General features: G+C 35.6%; 1 protein-coding gene across 1 annotated transcript in view; it reads right to left on the bottom strand.

Annotated features, from left to right (window-relative positions):
- The window catches only part of LOC150101152 (protein zyg-11 homolog B-like), a 287,455-nt gene that overhangs the window by 99,183 nt on the left and 165,121 nt on the right, over nucleotides 1–23,151 (bottom strand). Inside the window, exons 8-9 of the mRNA XM_090401483.1 lie at nucleotides 12,122–12,263; nucleotides 6,893–6,963 (exon numbers count right to left, since the gene is read on the bottom strand). Coding sequence (XP_090257609.1) covers nucleotides 6,893–6,963; nucleotides 12,122–12,263 — 213 coding nt within the window. The remainder of the gene's footprint in view (nucleotides 1–6,892; nucleotides 6,964–12,121; nucleotides 12,264–23,151) is intronic.

Genomic DNA, 23,151 nt, shown 5'->3' with positions numbered 1-23,151 from the left:
AAGGCGTTCAGTCCTTAATTGCATTTGTAAATGAACCTAAAGTCGTTCAGTTCATGCACTTGCCACTATTAATAAATCTACAGACCTGTGTAATTCATGCTCTCACTTACGTAAGTACATGCACCAGCCTGGGCGAGGCCACTAGAATTTTCTCTGAATTAAATCCTGCTTTCATCAACTGTTTTTGAGTTCCTTTCCTTAACCTAGCTTAAAAACTAACTTACATACTAACTTAAAACTAGTAACTAAATTCCCCCTATCCCTACCTAGGAACAGATATATTCCTTACTCAATCAAAACGTCACCATCTTCATTCTGTATAATCTTTCTCTTTATTATTTAGAGTTTTTCTATATATTCTTTCAGAGTTATTCTATACATATTCATCCAGAGTATTGCATTATTATTTACTTGTGTCAACTCAGAGAGTTCCACAATCCAATGAGAGGCCTTTGAACCTCAAGAATGATGCAATTTTATACTATAAGAGAGCACTAGTGTGAGTAATGAAACTAAATGTTGATGCAATTGTGAAATGTAAGAGAGTACTAGTGTGGGATATCAACCTCAAGGTTGATGTAATTGCATAAGGTAAAAGAGCATAACCTGATGATAAAGATTAGGTTAGTTTTACCCTACTGATGACTAGTCGTTGCGATAGTAATCCTGCTCAGTACGAGAGGAACCGCAGGTTCGGACACTTGGTACATGTGCCTGGTTGAGTGACCAGTGGTGCGAAGCTACCATCCGTGGGATTATGACTGAACGCCTCTAAGTCAGAATCCTGTCTAGCCACTGCAACGATACCATTCGTGCCTCATGCGTTAAAAGGCAGTGCTAGCCGGAGTTGCTTTCGTACCGTCACAGCGCGATCGCTCTGGCGATGAGGCCACTAGAATGGAAGCATCAAGGCAGCCATTGAGACTATGAGGCAGCTGCTTCCTATGCCGCACCATTCAGGTGTGATGTGCGGGCACCAAATCGTCCGCAGATGACCTAGGTACTGGTCTGGGTGTTGTGCTTAGAAGAGAGGCCACCATACTGCGATCTAGCTAAGGTCAAGCCAATAATGGAAATTTGCTGTCCACCAATATTTAACAATTAAGGCCAAGAAAAGCCTTAATTTTTAAGTGGTTCTTAACCTTTTCGAAGTCACGGAACACTTTTGAATTATAAGAAAAATTTGGGGAACACTAAAAGCCTGTCGGCTTCTGCAGATTTCAGCACTATCAGGTCTAATATGTGATATAGATATGCTCTATGCACCTCTTTGTCTATATTAGTAAGTCTTTCATGCTTTTCAGTTTTTATATTGGTTAATATTGAGAAACAGAGCTCCCACAAATATGATGATGAAAACTGTAACAAAATTTTCAGTGCCCTTGTGAAGAGAGTTTGGTGTTCGACTTGGATAAAAATCCAAAATTCCTCAAGAGTTATTTCAGATTCTTAGTTTTTAGTTCTTTCAACATATGGAACAGACTGAAATCTGGAGGGCTTATGAGACTTGTGTCAGAACCATACTTTTCTATAAGATCAGATATGTCACAAGATGTACAAATCAGTACAGGGTCCAACTTGAATCTCATGCTATCTGCATTTTGAAGTTTTATTTTGTGGAATAAAAATGGAATAAAAAAGAAGAAACAAAAAGAAAAAAGCACACATTTTTAATCAGAGTCTGGCTTACAACTGACATGGCAGTGTAAACTATTACATCATTCCACTGGCTGTACATGGATGTATGATGTGCAGAAATTCTGAGAAAATGACCCTCATAATAGGGTTGCATTTCAGTGTTTACCATAATTCTTTGTGTAATGTTTTCATAAAACAGTAATATTATATTTTCTTGTTTCTTTCAGAAATGTTTTATTAATTCCAAGAGAATTAACATAATTTTTCATTCTCAGCATCTCATTCTTACTGAAAACTGTACTACTGAATTTAATGCTTTGCTTTTTTCGTGACTCTCAAGAATAGGTGTACATAGCTGGCATTACTCATTGCAGCTGACATTGATTACGGGTAGCATTAATGTGAAATCTTTCACAAAGCTATATTATGCTCTAAAAATTAAAGATACCAAGAAATTATAATACTTGGTTTAATCATTTATCCAAGTGTAGGCAAACAAGTTTGAGGCTGAACTATATTCAGGACTGGGGCAACTCGTATATATAATAGAAGCTTATAACTTCACATCACTTGCCTTAGTATCCCATAATGCAAAGCACATATCCTTATGGGTATATATGTATTATGGGAAGGGTCACTACCCAGACCGGTTTCAACCTTTATTGAGGTCTCAGTGGGAGCCAGACCCAGAGGTGATACCAAGGTTGAAGTAATGCAGAAGTCATTATTTTTCATAAGCACCCTCTATCCAAAAAGAAATCGAACTTTTCGAAAATAGAAGAAACTAGTGGCACCACCTGTTGTATCTTTTTGTTGTCAAAAGCAGCAACGTTCATTAGTGTTGTGTCAACTGTTTATGACATTTGTTTCATTAGAAGCCAAGTTATAGTACCAAGAGTGACAGTGTTTTGACGAACAGTCAGTCATCATGATATTCATGCCATATGCGATGAATTCTCGCTATCAATCACTTCAAAACTGCGAGATAAAACTCACCATTGACCGTTTGGCCAGGCAGAAAGAATTCTTTGTGGATGATGCCCTTGGAATCGTAGAGACAAATCAGCATTGTCTTTATTTTTGACTTCTCCTAGTGACTTTTTTTTGGATGCCCTTCTTCTGGTGGTCTCCGCTCAGCACTCTGCTTTGTTTTGGGCTCATACTCAAAACACCACGTTTCGTCACTAGTAACGTTCATTTCAAGGAAGTTTGAGTACTTACAAGCGATTTTAACGAGGTCCTTGCAGTGTTCAATTCGATACATTTTTTGGTCGTCGGTCAACTTGTGAGAAACAAATTGCGAATTCAATTTAAGAAGGCCCAAACTATCGGTCAAAATATTGTGCAGAGTTGATTTTGGAATCCCCACTTCATCTTCAATCAATCTCACGGACAATTTTGGATTTTCTTTGATGAAATCATGCACTTTTTTGGATGTTAACTTCACTCAGTCCAGTTTTTGGACAGCCCGGCTTTTCGTCGTCCTCAAGTGTCTCACGACCACTTTGAAATTGCTTTAACCACTCGTAAACTTCAGTACGAGATAAGCATTCATCACCATATGCTTTTTGAAGTATTTGATGCATTTCGGTAAAACTTTTACCAAATTTAACACAAAAGTCAATCGCAGCTCTCTGTTTGAAAATCATTTTCCGACCGTTCATCAAAACACACTGTCACTCTTGACACCATAACTCAGCTTCTAATGAAACAAAAGTCATAAACAGTTGACACAACACTAATGAAGGTTGCCACTTCGACAACAAAAAGATACAACAGGTGGCGCCACTAGTTTCATCTATTTTCGAAAAGTTCTGCTTCCTTTTGTATGAGTTGCTAAAAGGTGTCACACCTTATTATTAAAATACTGTGGATTAGAGACAGTTGTTGGAAATTTTCCACTTGGTTATACTATAAATTAAAGATACCAAGAAATTATATACTTGGTTTAATCCTAATAATGTCCAAGTCACCCAGTTTGATGTTTAGCCATCTTCTTCTTTTCAGCCATTTTCAGTCCACTGTTGGATGAAGGCCTTCTCCAGTTCTTTCCATCTTTCTCTGTTCTTGGCTATGGTTAACCAATTTTTTCCAACAAATTATGACAGTTCATCGTTCCATCTTTTAGGACATCTTCAGCCTCCACTGTGTTAGTATGGTGGTCCATCGCTCATCTTCTCTTCTGGATAGATGTCTGGCCTATTTCCATTTTAGTCACTTCTGGTAAAGAATGATGTCTGTGATATGAGTCTGGCTTCTTATTCAGGTGTTTCATTTCTTATCTTTTAATGCGATGTCTAGCATTAGTCTTTCCATTTTTCTTTGAGTTATTGCTAGTTTGTCAGTGCTTTTGTCAGAGACCAAGTTTTACAACCATATGTGATGACAGGAAGAATACACTGGTTAAATGTCTTCCTTTTTAAACAGAGTGGTACATCCTTGTTTTGAAAAATACTTTTCAATTTTTCAAATGTACTCCAGGCCAGTTGAGCTCTTCTATTTATTTCCTTTTGGAGTCCATTGTTTAGATCAATAAGATGACCTAAGTATGTGTATGAAGAGACTCTAAGAAATAGTTTTCTATTATGTTTTTGGTGTTACAAAATGATTAAACATGATTTTAGTTTGTTCGCTGTTTATTATTAGACCAACATTTCTGCTTTCATTATATAGATCTATCATTATATTTAGGTCTTCTGGAGTGTTTGCAAAATTATGATATCATCTGCATATCTTAGGTGTGTTAAGTTTTTGTTATTAATTTTTATACCAAAGTTTGTCCAGTTATATTATTAAATATTTCTTGAAGGACTGCTATGAAGATTTTGGGTGATAGAGAGTCTCCTTGTAGACCCATTTTTCAATTGGCATTCTATTGCTACTTACACGAAGTTAGATTGTTGCTGTTGCAGTGTGATATATTTCTTGGAGGAGGTCTGTATATTCTCCAGAAACTTCCTGAATCTGAAGTGCCTTGATTACTGCATTGGTTTTGATGGAGTCATGCTTTTCATAATCAATAAATGCTACACAGAGAGGCAAATGGTTTTCTTCTGCTTTTTCTATTATTTGTTTTACTGCATGAATATGATCAATTGTGTTATAACCTTGATGGAATCCTGCCTGTTCCACTGGTTGATGTGAGTCTAAAAGATGAGTTAACCTGTTTATTATTATTTTTGTGAGAATTTTATACAGATTAGAGAGAATACTAATTGGTCTATAGTTCTTTACTTCTTCTTTGTCTCCTTTTTTTAAATAAAAGTATGAGAGTAGCATTTTTCCAGTTATCTGGTATCCTCCTCCTCTTCTAGACATAAATTTGGTGAGTTTGTCACATGGTGAATTAAGTTGTTTCCTCCCAATTTAATTAATTCTACGTGTATTAGATCTTCACCAGGACATTTTCCATTTGTTTTAATGCTTGTTTTATTTGCAGTTATTTGACCATTAACCAACTGATAAATATTTTCTCAGTTTTTCATATTTTTATTGTTTTCAATTGTTTCTTTTATTTTTATAGTGTTATAAGATCTTATTTCATTTCTCATCTTTTTTCTTATTGTTTTGCATATTCTATTTTAGAAGTTAAGTTTTGGTCTTGTTTCATATTTTGCCCTTTTTTTAGTAGTTGTAAGGTTTCTCTGAAAGTTTTTGATCTCTATGCTTGCTGCTGAGATTATTGCTTCGATCAGGTTTCTGCTCATTTTATTTATGTCTTCTTCAAATATGTTTATTAAGTCTAGTAAAGTTTTTGTTCATAATCTTTTTTCTTGTTTTCAATAGGTTTTAAATCAAAACTTCTTGATTTTTTGCTGTTTAGCCATTTTATTCTTTCCAATTTGGGGTTTATTTTAATTTTGGCTCTTACCAGTCAGTGGTCACTTCCTCTTTTTACTTGATTTAGTACAGGTATCTTGGACTATTTCTATTATTATTACACAGTATATAAACTATTTCATTTTTTTCGGAGCTTTCTTAAAAAATGTGTTCATAATATAAAGCTTGTTACTGATAGAGAATTCTGTAAGAGCCATTCTGGAGTTACTGTTTGTACCATATACATATGGTCCTATCGCGTCTATTTGGTGAGAGGGTAACCTACTTTGGCATTAAAATCACCCAATACTATAGTAAAGTTTTGATTTCTATTTCTTTTTTTGTCTAGAGTGTGCTGCAATGTATCAAAATGCCTCAATCTCTTCATCAGAGTGGGATGAGGTGGGGACATATATTTGGATGATCCTGATTTTAAGTCGAGTTTATTTTAGGTGTGATTTCTATTATTCTTTCTTCTGTATAATTAAATTCTTCAATGAGGTGTGCAATCGTCTTCTTAATTAGAAATCCCACTCCATATTGTCCCTTAGTTTTCCTCATAATAGTATAAGTAGTCTCTGTTTTTTAGCTTTATTAAATGTTCATCCTGTTTGTGTACTTCACTTAAGCCTATAATATCCCATTTAATATGTTTTAATTCTTGCTGCTAGATGGTAAGGTCTTCTTCTTTAAGTGTTCTACAATTAAATGTTCCTATATAGAGGAAAAGAGGTTTGCTTTGATTAGTATTGTATTTATGATTTCTATCGGCTGCTCTGTTGCTTAATATTTGGGAAATATTCTCCACTGCATCATGCTCTGGCCTCCATAAATGGTTTCAATCAGAGTGGTCATGTTGTCTGGGAAATTGAGTCGCATCCAGTGTTTTCACCATTTTGGTCATGGGCTTTACGGCCTTTCTTGATCCAAGTATTGTGGTGGAGGAGCTGTGGCCTAATCTCCCAAGCTGGCCACTAAACGTCTTGGGAGATGGATTTTATAGTTTTCTGCCATTTCTTTTCTCAACTTAGCTATGGCTCATTTCATGTTTCCCAGGGGGTCCACATGGAGGCATGATACTAAGACTTCCTGGGTATGGCTCTCTGGACTTCACCGAAATACTGACATTGTCATGTATATCAGTTTCATCAGGGTTTTTCACCAAGTTGTGGGTTGCCAGATCACCATGAAAATCCATTCCAAGCTTAACTGTGCTCTACATGCTACAAAAATGACGGATCGTAGCATGTTTTGCCAGGATCTTGGCTAGTCAGCCAAGATCTTGGCAAAAGAACACAAAATTTGGAAATTTTAAGTGCAGCCATAATTACCAATAAATCCTCTACATATAAACAATATCTCAACATATCAGTATGGCATTTACATCTTTTGTAAGCTTCCTTTCTAAAGGATTTTAAAAATAAACACAACTCACCTCAAGCACTTTTAAAAACAGATCCATTCCTCCTTTTTCTAGAAATACACTACAAGTACTAGGTGATTCATCTAAATTAAAAGAAAAATATTTTTGATAATAATCAAAGAAACTGAATTTTGAAGAGCAAAAACTATGCCATTACCATGATCAGAATTCAAAGTGATATAAATCTTGCATAATGCACTTGTATAGATAGGAATGAGCATTATATAAAAGTAAATTTCTATTATATCACACTAGTTTACACCATAAAATTACCAAAGTAATATCACCAACTATAAAACAAATAACATTATTGTGCCACTGTCCAAACATTTATAAAAGGATAATGGCAACAAGAATATGAGATAAAATAGAGGAAGGTCTAGGAGAAGAGTAGTTTGGTATGTTCACAAAAGAAATTTCTTCATTTGCCTTTACTGTATACATGAGGGATCAAACTGGATGCTTACTCATTTGAAACATTCTTCCACTATACTGTACATATCACAATTAAGCATCTAAAATACTTTATTTTCCATTAGTAAAGGAATTAAAATGTGTAATTATAATCAAATAACGCAGTAGGATTTTTTATCTCATAAATAATGAATTAAAGACAAAAAGGGACAGTTATTATGCACACTTCATGATGTAAATAAATTTCTAATTAAAAAAATATACTGTATACCATATTTCTTAAAAATCATAAGAGAAATCAACTTTTCCAGTTGTCCATCACCAGATTCATCACATCTACGAAGTGGAAGGCTAATTTTTGCAATAGCTGCCTATCACTTCTGTACAGGCACCCAATATCAAAGTTAACTGAATGACAAAGTTTTCAGATTGTTCTGGGTTTTAAAATATGCATTTAGGTCATGATGAAGATTTCAGGTAAGTGAGATTAAGCTATCTTAACATTTTGAAATGTAAACATTAAGTCTGGATTTTAATTTCATACTGCTGTTTCTTAAATTTTTGTCATTGTTTGAAAAATTTGTGCTTTTTCATGTTCTCATTCTGTGTGCCTCTATGTATAATTCGTGCCAATCCTTTGAATTAAGTCATTTGTTTACTTACCTCAGATACAGATTTTTCCCCAAACAGAAGATCACATTTTTACGGTGGCTATGATATTAGATATTTGTTACCAATTATATATTTGGTTTTGTTAAATCTGGAATGCACACTTAAATTGTAATTTTTGTATTTTATTCAGGATTTAACTGAAATGCAAAATTTCCCTAAAGAGAATTACTTGTAAATAGATAATATTAGAAATTCTTGTACATATAGTAATAATAGTCCATTCATATAATTTTTCTATGTGAGTATTTTGTAAATGGTCTTTAAATAACTGACAAGAAATAAGGTAATGTAGAGGTGATATTGTAACAAGAAGGTCAGAGTTTAGAGTAAACTATTGTAATTCGATTATAAACATGACCACAGGCATTTGTTATATGAACTGAAGGCACGTGCAAGTTGCCTAAGCGGAAACGGAATGAGAGGAGAAGGTGCGGTGTGCAAGGAGATTTGGGTGGCATCTGCAAATCAGTGACATATTAGGAAGAACAAACGCGAAGCATATAAAAGTCTTAGCGATGCGAGTTCACGGCTTTTTGTTTTTTGCCTTTCTTATTCGTAGCTCAGGTTTGGTTTTTCTCCCCCTGCGGTTTTCCGTGTGGTAGGTCGTACCTGCGAGGCAACTAAGTCAAGTAAGTGTCGTTCAGCGGCGCCGATGAATAGCGGGCATGGCTGAGCATAAATCATTCCATGCAGTGGGACAAACAGCGTGCGCCGGAACTTCGTATAGCTCCAGCTAAATGGATTCTTGTGCATAAGGTAAAGCAGTGATTCATGATTGAAATCACCGAGAAGTCAAGGCAAAGGAAAGCAGTTTGAAGAATAAGAAGAACGACCTGAAGGAAGCCTGCAAGAAGACATGATGAGAAGTATCTTCTAATAAATTCGTCAGATTGGTAATGCAGAGCTTTGTTTCTTGTTGTATTGTATGATTTTAGGCCAGGGTGAGCTACAGTGTAAAATTTCCTGTGGATCGGACTTGTTAAGACAGATTTAAGGGCTTTAGTACCTATTCCTCTAACAAGGTTATTTGTAAATTACTAATTTAATAAGCCGAAATGTAAAACAATATATATATACATCTCTTAAGAGCTGGGTTTTACAATATGAGAGAATATAAAAGTTAGTGACAGAGCTTGCTCCACCTTTGCATGGAGTTGCCCTGGTGTTGTACTACCCACGTGATCATTTACACTTGGGCTCGCCAATAGTTTTTTCGGCATGAAACTCTATGGATTTTGATCCGAGTTTCGTACCCGGCTATAAAAACATAAAGGGATTTACCATCACCCTTTCTATTATGGTTATTTGTAGTTCTGAAGTGTAAGGTTACAGAAATCGTCATTAGTTTAAAGTTGAGTTGAGACTGATGTGTTGTGCGTACATTAATTGAGGAGGAAGTAAGGCATTCATCTACATATTTGTGTTAAGTAATCGGTTAAGGGCAGATTGGATTTATGTTAATATCACTTATGAGAGATACTGATTGTGAACCAGATCTTGTTTGTTGTTTATTGCATGCTTAATTTAAGGGACCCCTCATTTAGCTTAGTTTTTGATTAACATGTATCGTACTTTACAATGAATAAATTTCTTTGTTTCTTAACCCAAAATATGTGTATGATCTTCCAAGCCAATGCACCATCTGCTAAAAATATAGAACCTGTATAAGTAAAAGTGCGAGAAATGGTAACGACTGCTGCTAAGAAAAATTAGTAAGAGCTTATTTAACTTTGATAATTCTTGGAATCGTGATAATCTGTAGGTCAAATCTCTGACAAGAAGTTCACTCTTGTATAAGAATTAAGATGGCGCAGTTAAACAAATAAATTTTCTTATTTCCGAAAAGGACTTTGATCCCCAGATTTTATCAATCAGGTAGAAATTTGGCTCTGGCTTGAGGCATTCTCCTTGTTTGAAGGCTTTGCACACAATTTAAGATTGAAGGAGAGGCCACTAAGGAAGACTATGAAAAGCGCAGCGGACAAGGAATATAGTTGGGGGTAAAACAAGACAAGACTCAGATGTTTCTTGAAGGAATACAAGTAAAGTGGTAAAGTTCAAGTTAAACAAGAATATAGAGACATAAAAGAAATTAAAGAAATATCAAAGAAATAACAGTTTTTAATCCTTTATCCAAGTGTAAGCAAACAACGTTTGCACCTGAAGTATTTTCAGGATTGGGGCAACTCATGGCAAAGGTGGTATAAGTTCTCATCACTTGCCTTAGTATCCCATAATGCAAAGCACATCTCCTTGCGGACATGTATAATGCTATGCATTAAGGGAAGGCAAGTGATGAGAACTTATACTACCTTTGCCGTGAGTTGCCCCAGTCCTGAAAATACTTCAGGCACATTGTTTGCTTACACTTGGATAAAGGATTAAACCAAATATATAATTGATAGCATAGCCAAGTGAAAAAATTTCCATCAATTAGATATTTGTTAGCCTCTGCAGGCATAATTAACATCCCTGCTTCCAACCAGTAGGTTCGAATCCTGCCATGGGTACAGATGATGTTATGAATGTCTGTATGGGAAATGAATTTCATCATCCAGCATAAGACTATTGTTATGCTTATTTGGATAACTGAAGTAACTTGAAAAAGTTGTTTAATTCCTAGAGCAGGGTTTCTGGATTAAGTTAAAAAATAATAATATAAAAAAATATAGTGCACGTCTAACATATACTTCCGGTATTCATTTCCTACTCTGTTTAGATTTCCAACAAGGACCAGCTTTTCCTTTGTCAGATACAAATTTTCCTCAAAGCTGCACACAGTAACTGAAATGCTCCCATGCACACTGAATTGTTGCTGTGCAGCTGCCAGCGGACTTAGATAAAAACTTTTAAAGCGCTGTGCACTCATTCAGGTTTAAAAAATTTCTGTGCCAAGTAGTAGCAGGTCTGCACAGCTGTATAAAAAAAAAATAAAAAATAAAGGGCATTGGTCAGATGCCATCTCTAATAACTCAAAAAATTCCTCCACTTCTTTTTTAGTAGAACCTTTTGTAGTAACATAGTCGCCATTAAGTTTCATTGCTCAATTACCTTTTTGAAATGTTTCCAATGCTTGAAACTGCCAGCCAATCAAGAAGTTCTTTTCCATATTATAGTATTCCTTCCTTCCCCTGATCATTACTGCCTGAATATAAACAACTTGTATTTATTATTCAGCGAGCCTCCATAACTCAGTCAGTATAGACGAAGCCCTTTGGTCGGAAATACCTGGGTTTGATTCCCGTCCATGACATGAGAAATCTTTATCTAGTCTCTTTCGACTAAACGTGAGTTAGCCGGTCTCATATGGAGGTAGAGGGTTTTTTCTCCCGGACACTCTGGTTTTTCATCCCTCAGAACAGGCAAACTGGCCAGTAGAACACACACACACAAGAATACTTAGAGGCATAGGGGTAACTGCCTTATCCTCATATTACAGTTAGGAAATCCAAGGATACTTGGAAGGCCGTGGGTGATTAAGTGCCTGTTAGAGCCACATTTCAGGCTAACATTATTGTTGGATGGATGGATTTATTATTCAGCAGAATCTCACCTGTTTTAGTCTCATTTTTCTCTCAGTAATAGTACTTATGCTGGCATGGTACCTCTCTAGTTCTTTTGGCTTCTTTTTCATTGATACTTCTTACACTGTTGGGGGACATTCACTTCTGAAGACTAATCCATTCCAGTAGTTGAATTTTTCCTGTTCACTTTGGTTTCCTGACAAAATAGTGGTAACCTTGTTTAACCAGACAGTAAACAGCAAAGCTAAAATGCACCAGCCAGCATGAAATTTCCTCAAGCTATACCACTGTTTCAGTTTAAGCCAATACAGAATACAATTTGGTCAACTAAGTCCCAAATTGCAAGGTGGATAACTACTAAAAGGGTACACCATGTGAAGAACAGGCATTAGGTCAGTTATTGGTTCTCCCCATTCTTTATAAAGCTATGCAGAGGTCTCCTCCCAGTTATCTAGAACTGACCCACATTTCAGGCTAACATTATTTCTTATAGAACATTTAATGTGAAATGTTATATGATTTAATGTGAATATTATTATTGCACTTAATATTACATTATTATTTTAAACCATTATATTATTTAATATGAAAATCTCTTCATTGGATGTAAAAATGGAGTACAAAAAATTACCTGTAAGATTCCATAATGCACTTAAAGTAAATTTCATCATAATATCCATTTCCTCATCTTCAGTTTTTGAGTGAACAATACTTAACAATCTTTCCATATATTTGGGTTTAGCTCCCAGACAAGATGTCTCTGCAGTAGAGATCTAGTGAGAAAAATATACCAAATATTTCATATAAGGGAAGTTTGCAATCTTTCTAAAGTTCATATCAAATGAATAAATGCAACTTATGTTAGGAATACTGATTTTTTTCCTCGCCTTTTTTAAAATATAGTACTTTAAATTAGATTATATAAAAATTGTTTTATATAACAATCTTCACATCATGTAGCAGCACTCTCAAAAAGCTAAACTGTAATAAACAAAAGGTGCACTTCCAGAATCTCATTTTGAAGTTACATTATTCAACACGGAACTTTCCCCTTTGTCCTCTACAGGGAATGCATTTGTGATTCAGTTGAATGCACACAGTTGGTATCAATTACTGTGTAGCCCAAACTTCAGCCCTTGCTCACATGGTATTTGGGTGTCTAAAGAATCTCAGGGAAAAAAATGTCCAAATCCTAACTCTACCAACTTGAATTGTTATAACTAAGCATGATGCATTCATGCCTTTATCTTGTTGACAAAGCCTTGTCCTTCCATCTAAAAAAAATTCAGACTGATCATTCTGTGTGATCTTACTCCAGCCCTAGGGCCTGAAGCTGATATTCCTTCACCTGCCTTAGCCATAGCTAGTTTGGTGGACATATCCACAAATAAACAAAATCTTTAATGGCTACCTGTTCTTACCATATTTACTCAAATATAACTTGCAATTTTTTTCCCCAAAATGAAAGCTAAAAAATCGTGGTGCAAGATATATGCGGGGATTTTCAGAAACTAAAGTTTTCAGGTAAAAATTGAAAATGGATATGACTTGCCAAGAATCTCCTACTCGTTATCGCTACTTCCAGCCTCGAGAGTAATTTCCTTGTGTGCATTGTCAAAGTCATCTGTCCAAATAGTGTCATCTTCTCTTCCATCCAGGGCATTAGAGATGTCGGTTTTTATAAAACTCTTGGCAATTATTTCTGACGAAATCATTTCTTAAGCTCTCCAGTTGCACAACAGTTCTAATGATGGTCTTAATATTCCCTGCTGGAGGATGGTAGCTTTCAGTTGCCATCCACTCCATGTAGAATTTTTTTACGTAGTCCTTGAATGGTTTGTTCACTGATATATCCAAGGGCTGTAGACAAGGTGTAAGACTAGTAGGAATAATGGCCACATCGGTCCTCATATCCAAAAGTTGTTTTATTATTTCAGGTCCTAAGTGTCCATGGAAGCTATCCCACACGAGGAGAGTGAGGCATCGATACAAGGCCCCTAGCCATTTGTTCCAAACTGTTCTAATACAATCTTGAACCAATGTAGTATCCATTAATCCTTTTTCTTGGACTCTTACATGAATTCCAGGAGGAAATTTACCCATCAGCATTGCTTTCCTTTTAAATATTATGTAAAGAGGAAACTTTCTTCCATCTGCAATAATTACAAGCACGATTGTGCATTGCTGCATTTCACTTCCAGTTGTGCGTATTATCACAATTTTTTCACTGTTTTCTTTATTGTTGTTTGGTGAGGCATGTTGAAATTGAGGGATGTTTGATCAGCATTGGCTATTTGTGATAATATAGTTATTGCTCTTCCTAAGTTGAATCACATAATGATGAAAATCCATCAGTTTATCCTCATCCTCAAAATCTTTTGGCATTCTTTGGCAAAGGGATGTCTTTCGACGAAGAGAAACTTTTCCTCTTCATGAATCTTGTGATCCAACCTCAGCTCACTTTCAGGTTTGGGCAACTGATGCCTCATTTTGTAGCTAACTCACTTTGAAATATAACATTTTGTGCAAAACATTCTTTCATCTGCATAAACTAACTATCTTTACACAAACCTAATACATATTCAAGTAACTCTTCCTCCAATTCAGGAAACTTTCCGCTTTTAGGTCCTCGGAATGCTTTTCTTGACTTATTGGTCAAGGAAAGCTTTCTAATGCAAGTTTCAGTTTATGCCAATCGTACATTAAACTCAGTAACTGTAAACTCATGGCCTAATGCTCGACTGCCATGTTTTTCTGCAAAATCAACAACTTGGAGTTTAAAACCAGCACTGTAACTTCAACATTTCTCCATATTTCGAGCAAAAATTACCAGTAATTTACAAGACTTGAGATACGTAATGAACAATCCTTCACAAATGACTAATGAGAAGTGAAAGCAGAGTGCAAAACAGAGAGTAATGGTAGCCCAGTAGAGATAGAGCACCTATGAAGACGTGCATATGATTGGTGTGGTATTAACAAATGATCGCATGACCCACAAACAAAAGGCAAGATGACAATTTATGAGTTGAAATGCTAATTCTCTTCAACTGAATTCCATAATAGGAATATCTCGATTATCGCGGTTTATAATTTGATACCAAAATTCCAATTACTGTACTTTAAATTGAATTATCGCGGCCACGAGATGTAGCCCACTACATATGCAACCAGTTCGAGTCGCCATTCTCCAGGTATCGCTCTCTTGTAGCGCTTCATTTTTATCTGACGATGCCTGCCCACCACTCACCAGTAACTGCCTGCCTTTGTCTGAAGTACATGTGGATATTTATTTCTCTTCTTATTTACCCCTACAATGAATGCTAAAAGAAACAAGGATGATATCAAGAAGAAACGTAGAGTGACCAGCTTAGAAGATAAGTTGCATATGATAAATAAGTATGAAGCAGGCATAACCAAAGCCAAAATTGCAAGACAGTACGGCCTAAATGAATCAACCATTTGCCATATTTTATACCACACTACAAACTATAAGCAACTAGGACAAAGTGCATCGACCTCGTTTGGGTCTCAAATTATGAGAAACAGAAGCAATCTTATGATTGAAATGGAAATGTTATTGTCAGTGTGGATAGAAGATTGTAACCAAAAGAGAATTCCTCTCAGTCAAATGACTATAAAAACCAAAGCATTGAATTTGTTTAAAACTTTAAAAAGAAAACAATTAGAAACTGAAAATGATTAGGCATCAGTAGTGGAAGAAACTTTCTCTGCAAGTTCAGGGTGGTTTGATCGGTTCAAAAAGCGATCGAGCAATCATAGTGTTGGTGTACAAGGTGAAATTGCAAGTGCCGATGAAAAGGCAGCAGCTAGTTTTCCTGGTGAATTAAAACAGATCATTGAAGAAGGAAACTATACCGATGATCAGATATTTAATGCTGACGAAACAGGCTTATTATGGAAAAAAATGCCCACTAAAACATTTTTAGCAAAAAATGAAAAATCACAGCCTGGCTACAAGGTTTCGAAGGGGCATGTAACACTTTTACTACGTGGTAATGCTTCTGGAGATTACAAGATGAAGCCTCTCTTTATTTATCGTTCGCAAAATCCTCACCCACTTAGAAGTTTAGATAAAAATTTTCTCCCTGTTCATTGGAGATTCAATAGAAAAGCTTAGATGACAAACTATTTTTGAGGATTGGTTTAAAAACTGTTTTTGTCCTGAAGCTGAAAAGGTACTGCAAGTCATTAAATCTTGATTTTAAAATCTTGTTGATATTAGATAATGCACCTAGTCATCCAACAGCACTGAATGATTTGTGCAAAAATGTAAAAGTTATTTATTTACCACCTAATACCACTTCCATCATCCAGTCAGTGGATCAAGGTGTAATCACATCCTTCAAGGCATATTACTTACAAAGAACTTTTTCACAAGTAATAGAAAAGACCACAGGAGATGAATCTATGACTTTGACAGAATTCTGGAAGGCATTCAATATTAAAAATTGCACTGAGAATGTCAAGGAAGCATAGAGTAAAGTAACATCTAGCAACCTGAGAGCAGTGTGGCAAAAGATTATTCCTCATTGTGCAAATGATTTTAAAGGATTTGAAAATGAAGTAACCGGTGTTATCAATGATATAACTAAGCTTGGCTTCGATCTAGGACTAAAAGAAATTGAAAAAGGTGATGTTCAGGACCTGCTTCAGTCACATGATAAGGAGCTGGATGATGAAGACCTAATTAAACTCAAAAGAGAACATGCTTATGATGCTCAAATCGATGATAATGATGAACAAATTGATGTGGCAGCGAAGGAATTTACCCTCAAAGAAATGGAAAAATTGTTTAGAATTGCTGAAAATTTTAAAGAAAAAAAAATCTTGAACGGCGATCCTAATCTCGAGTGATCAATGAAAGTTCGTGAAGAAATTGAAAATTCCATTCGTTGCTACCGAGTTTTATACGAAGAAAAAAGAAAGAAAAATTTCACCAGACAACTCTACACCAATTTTTATCCAAGAAAGAATAATTGTATGTACTCCTTATATATAAATAAAGATTAAAGAATAATCTTGTTTTTCTAAATGATCCTTTATTTTTTACTTAACACATTTCTTTTTTACTTCATATCTTCTTCTTCGTCTATGATCTCTTATGCTTTTAAGCGTTGAGATTTTGCCAAAGAGATTTCCATGCCATCCTGTCCAAGGTTTGTTGTTTTGCTTCTTTCCAGTTAATTCCCTTCTTTTCCCATTTTTCTTTCATTTCCTTTTGCCAACCTTTCCTGGGTCTGCCTATATAAAATTTAATTAATAGATTTGAAAAATCCTTGGCAATAATCACCCATTTTACACGCATTATTTATCCCGATTATCATGGATTCGATTATTGCAGTATTTTTAGTGGCAACAATAACCACGATAATCGAGGTACTCCTGTATCTGAAACTGCCATAACAACATTCATTATATATTTCTTAGTTTTAACAAGTTCACAACAGGGTGGCGTTTTGCCCACTCATCATTCCGACGGAACTTTTCATTACCATTTGTGTGCCACTTCCATGTCGCGTGGGTGGGCTCAACTCACACAAAGTTTCAACCCTTTGGTTGATTTTTATTGCTGCTTGTTTGCGTGCCGCTTCCACGTCGAGCTGGCAGGCAGACTCTCACATACATTATATGGCATGTTTTAATTTGCAGTAGAATTTTTTTTGAAGTTAGCCTTTGTGATCTGTCTTAATGACACTGAAAATTTCAAATGCATTCAAACAAAAACACTTATGTAATTGAAAAATTACACTTAAGTCACAATTTTTTGTCCATTACCCCTCTCTCTCTCTCTCACACACACACACGGTTGAACAGAAGTACTGCTTTACAGATGCAACTTGTTTCTCATCTAGCACCTACCACATACCATTAATTTTATGTCACTGGTAGAGTTCATTTAAGCATTGGGGGGGGGGGGGGGATCTCATATTTTAACCACTCAATGTATTTCTGGGCATAACGATTATAAATAATATGGATTTATATCTCATTTAATATAAAACCAACCAGTTACACATTATCAAAGTGCTTTAAATATTAACAAACAAATAAATACAAGAACTCTAAATGTCCTAGTTAAAAGTAAGTAATGCTTCAGCAACTTTCACTGCCTCGAGATAAGGTCTTAATCCTCTCTTTATTTCCTTTATATTCTAAAGTGAATTATTTGTTAACCTACATTAATGAAACCGCTACCAGTAACACATGACATACACATCTAAGAAAGAAAATAAGCATGAATACAGACTGATTGATTACAAATATCATAAAAATAAATATCGCACATATGCTGTCAGAAGATTGGAATGAAACTCATTGTGTGACAGCAAACAAGGCACATTCCACTGTCTAATACCACAGAACAAACTGCAAGTTCTATTGCGGCCAGAAATGCAGCGCAATTTCCTCATAGCCTACTCTGAAATAACAGATAAGGCAAATTTATACTACAAGTCTTTAATGATTTCACACACTATCCTTCTATTTTTTTTTTCTCCCAAGAATGAAAGAATTTTAGTTTTCAGAGTTTATTTTTAAGACATCACCTTAGTTGGAAATAAGAAACCAGTAATGCAAAATCTGCATTCAAAACCTTTGATACATCAGAAACTATTTCATACAAATATATGTTGATATGTCAAATGTTACATGATTTGTTTAGTAAATAAAATCCAATAAGATACATGATTATCCTATAAAAGTTACAATAAATATACATTGTATTTTTTACACAATATTTCACCGTCCCCAAAGTTAACCTGGTGGCTATGCACTTTGCAACCATATGCCTGGGAAAGGAGTGTCCAGGGTTCGATTCCCATTGCTGATGTGAGGAGCTTAAGGATCTTTCTCAGACATAGCCAAGTTATCCAGTTTTGGGCATGAACAGCAGGGTTTTCCTCCCCAGTTTATCTGGGGTTTTTCCTCATAAATAATGCAAGCAGGTAAACTGACCCAGTGAACACGAGATACAGCCATAGGATATACCGGGAGGCATAGGGCTAGTCACCTTATCCTCGGGAAAGGTACGACTTAGAAGAACTCAAGTGAGCTCTGTAACAGGCCAGTAGGCCTAATACATAGTAGGAAGATGATAAAAATTCTTCAACTATTTAAAACTGAATGGTCACACCAACTGATAATACTTTCATATGCAGTGCAACAGCAATATTCTTAAAATGCACGGGGGGGGGGGGGGGGGCTACTGATTAAAATGACTGCATATAAAAATGATATACTCTAAAATCAAAATACTTCTTGGCATTCATGTATACTTAGTGCAGAAAGCAACTGATTTATGTAATGCATAATATTTTTAAAAGCAAATAATTCTTTCATTCCTTGAAATAAGGTAATGCTACTTTTGAGAGATTATAATAAATTTAGTTTAATCCTTTATCCAAGTGTAAGCAAACAAAGTTTGCACCTGAAGTATCTTCAGGACAGGCAACTCATGGTAAAGGTGGACCAAGCTCTCATCACTACTTGTCTTAGTATCTCCTATAATGCAAAGCACATCACCTTGCAAACATGTATAATGCTAGGCATTACAGGAAGAGCCACTACCTTTCGGCTTTATTGAGGTCTCGTCAGTGGCAGCCAGACCTAGAGGTGGTGATACTAAGGCGGAAGTAATGGAGAAGTCATATTTAGCTATACGAGTTGCCAAAAGGTGTCTCACCTTATTATTAAATTACTCTGGATTTAGAGGAAGATGTCGGAAGTTTTTTTTCCCCACTTGGTTAGACTATAATAAATTTAGTTTAATCCTTTATCCAAGTGTATCTACACCATTTAGACAGTTTACAAATATCAATTTTACTTGAAAAAATTAAATTAAATTAAATAATATGGAGAGCCTGTGTAGCTCAGTGGATGTGGCGTTTGCACACCATCGCGCTAGGCCGCACGAAGGAAGTCTTGGTTGAGTCTAGTCGGCGACTAGAGGAAATTTTTCTAAGCCTTTTTTCGACCGGTTCCCGAGTTAGTCGATCTCTGGCACGGGCAAGCAGGTTTTTCCTCCCGGAAACTCGGGTTTTTCGTCCTGTAAACTCAAGAAAATCGACCGTAGAACCCACATTATTTCAGACATTAAAATATATTGTGTTAGGGTTAGAGACCACGAGATGGCGGCACATTTGAGCCGTCTCTCTTCACTGCGTACCGCTTAATTAGTGATAGCCTTGGGCCATCTGTCTCTGATTGGGTACCAGTGGAGATTGAACTGCCCACTCAGTCTCCAAAAGTTAGATAGGGCTAAATGGCCTCGCCTACTCCCGTATATACGGGGAATAAAAAAGGCGTTAGCAGAATTTTTTTTTTTTTTTAAATAATATGGCAAGCCACACCCATCAGAGTTTCCCTCTGATAAACAATATGTGAGACAGCCTGATATAACCTTAAATGATTTTTTTTTTTTTTTTTTTTACCTGAGGGTACATATTCCTGATATGTATCTTTGGGGAGATACAAGATATTATAACAGTACTACATTTATAAGTTACATCATTACTAAATTCCAATCAACAATTTCTTTCCAAATCAATCTGCTATCTGTCAAAACTCCAACATTATCAGATCTAATATTTCTATCTTCTAAGGCACTTTTCACTGTATCAATCCACCTACATGTTGGTCTTCCTCTGGGTCCTTTTCCAGCCAACTTGACAAAGAACACTTGTTTTTCTAATCTTTCCTCCCTATTCCAAATGACTATGCCATCTGAGATTAGTTCTGCTAACACATTCCTGAATGCAAACAACGGCAAATTGTTTTCTAATATCTTCATTTTTAATACAATACTGTCAGTGACATTAAATTATTGATGTTAAATCAGGTGTAATAAAAGGGTACACATTATCTTCACTGTTATTATCTATGCAGATCACATTATGAAGGAGAGTGGAATTAAATCTGGTATTAAAAGTGGAATATTAGAGCCTCCGTAGCTCCGTCAGTATAGACAAAGCCATCTGGGCAGAAAGACATGGGTTCGATTCCTGTCCATGATGTTAAGAACCTTTATCTAGTCTTTTCCAACTAAAGGTGAGTTAGCTGGTGGATGGTTTTTTCTCCAGGAAACTTGGGTTTTTTGTCTCTCAGAACAGACAAACTGGCCCCGTGAACACACACACTTCTACATACAAATAAAAAACCTTTCCCCACAACGTCAGGCTCTGCAACAGGTCGGTTGGGATCACGCATATAAAAGCCTGACCCCGAACAGATGGAATAAGGCACAAGAGGAAGAAGATTAAAAGTAGAATATTATTACAGGAATATTATTATTATACAGGTATCTCCATGGAGTCAGAAGACTCATTGTGAGATATGCATTATTCACACACTAGCCAGCATTCACACAATATCTTTCACACCTCTCCTTAAACTCATACACCGATGAAGCACCCAGAACTGCCTCTGGCAATTCATTCCAACCATTCTCAGGCTTCTTTACCAGTGATGTGCAAAATTCAATATTATTCCTTAGATTGTATTTCAAACTCATTTAGACTACTTCTAATTCTAGTGATTCTTTAGTATTTTCCATTTTTGCTCTCAATTTTCCTTTAGACATCTATGGTTGTATTCTGTTGAGGTTTAAATTTCTTTTATTTCCTCACATATTTCAGAAATGTCTCATTTTATGTCTGTTCTGGTACAGTTTATATATCTGATCCAGCATTATTTCAAAGCCAAATGTAGAAATTATGAAAGTTTCGTAAGGTAAGTTGACCAGAGAGCTTACAGGAACACACTTCCCGGCATTAACGAGTTGCCTTAGCACAGAACTTTCATGGTTTCTACATTTGGCTTTGAAATAATGCTGGATCTAATATCCACTTTGCTTATATAATTTTGCATAGTCAAACTGAAGCCTTTTGGCTCTTAATTTTAGTAATTAGTTTATATATCCTTTTGTATCTAATTTCTAAAACTGCTTAACTGATCTTTTAATTCTGCTTGGATTATACCTTCACTTCTACTTGGAGCTTCTAAATAACCAGTAATAGTGTTACTTATATTTTTCAGCACTTTTGGTATCACTTATCATTATTATAACATCCTATGGGGAGTCAGTAAACACATTCCGGAAGATTCATTCAACTGATAACATATTTATCATATTGAACCTCAAATTCCTTAACACTCCTTGCATTCACAACATATTCTAATAATGTGTTCCATTCATACACAATTCTACATCTAAAAAAAATCTACTCCTCTTTCTCTCATGGCGTTCTTCACCATATCTTACACAACTTTTAGGGATTGCCTCTACTTTTTTTTATAATGTCCTGTGTATTAATCCAATAAAATCCTCTCACTAACTTTTATCTCTGTCATATCACTTATTTTCCTCCTATCCACTAAACTCGATAATTTATAATCCTTTAACCTCTACCCATAGCCAATATTACAGAGTCCTGATATTGTCTTAGTTGCTTGTCTCTGCACCTTTTCCAATGTTTCGACATTACAATGAAAACTAGGTGACCAACTACGAACACAGTGGTCTTCAAGTGGGATCTGACCAGTTGCACAGCCACCTCCTTAATCCAATGAGATATGCAATTTTTGCAACACATGCAATGTGCTCTCTAAACTTTATTCTATTATTCAATTCATCCCTAGATCTCAAATCTCATCCAATGCCTGCAGCACAGTTCTATCAATACAGTACACAATCTTATATCTCTGCATTCTAAAATGCTACATCTTGCACTCATTAATATTAAAACTACAATCTCACTATTTGTCAAAGCTTAAAGTCTATTTAAATATTCTTGAAAAGAATTAACATCAATAGTGCTCCATATAATTCTTCCACTTTGCATCAGCAGCAAACAACTGAAGATCTCCAAGTCGATCCACATGAAATATCATTAACAAATAAGTTAAACAGCTGGTGCCGAAAAGAACAGAACCCTGGGTCACACTACTACTGATTACCCTTTTTTTTTTAAGATACTACTTGATAATACACAACTTACTGGTATCGTTCAGAGAGGTAATCTCCAAACCATTCAACCAATATACTATCCATTTGCATTCTCTGCAGCTTGCGCATCAACCTGTCAAGACACAATCTATCAAATGATTTTGCACAGCCCAAAGTAACACCCGTTATCTTATAAAATGCAAGTAAATTGCTAAAACAAGACCTATCCTTCATGTTGACCAACATAAGGAATTCTATTCTAAACCAACCTCTCCAATACCTTGACTACAACTGCTAATTTACAGGCTCGTATATAATTAGAAACTTCCAGAAACTTCCATCCAAGGACTGTATTTGTGGAATCGCACTATTTTGCCTTCTTTCCATTCCTTAGAAAAGAAACCTCTCCCATTACAAGTCTTTAAAAAATTAAATAACTATGTCAAGAGCATAGCTAACTGTTTTGCACATTCCTTAAAAATACATGGTGATATGTCATACATTTCCACAGCCTTATTAGCATCTAACTCTATAAACACCTGATATACCCAACTCATTCACCTCTAATTCTCTTAATACTCAACCTCCTTTCTACACATCATCATTTACACCAGTATGATATACACTATCTACCAATAATTATCCAGACACTTTAGTAATTTACAATTGATACCAGAAGGAGAAAACTAATATTA

Source organism: Typopeltis vanoorti, chromosome 12 (assembly GCF_054136105.1).
Source record: "Typopeltis vanoorti isolate ZY-2024b chromosome 12, IOZ_Tvanoo_1.0, whole genome shotgun sequence".
Classification (NCBI taxonomy): domain Eukaryota; kingdom Metazoa; phylum Arthropoda; class Arachnida; order Uropygi; family Thelyphonidae; genus Typopeltis; species Typopeltis vanoorti.
The sequence above is the reverse complement of the archived record's forward strand: the minus strand, read 5'-3'. Positions and strand labels throughout refer to the sequence as shown.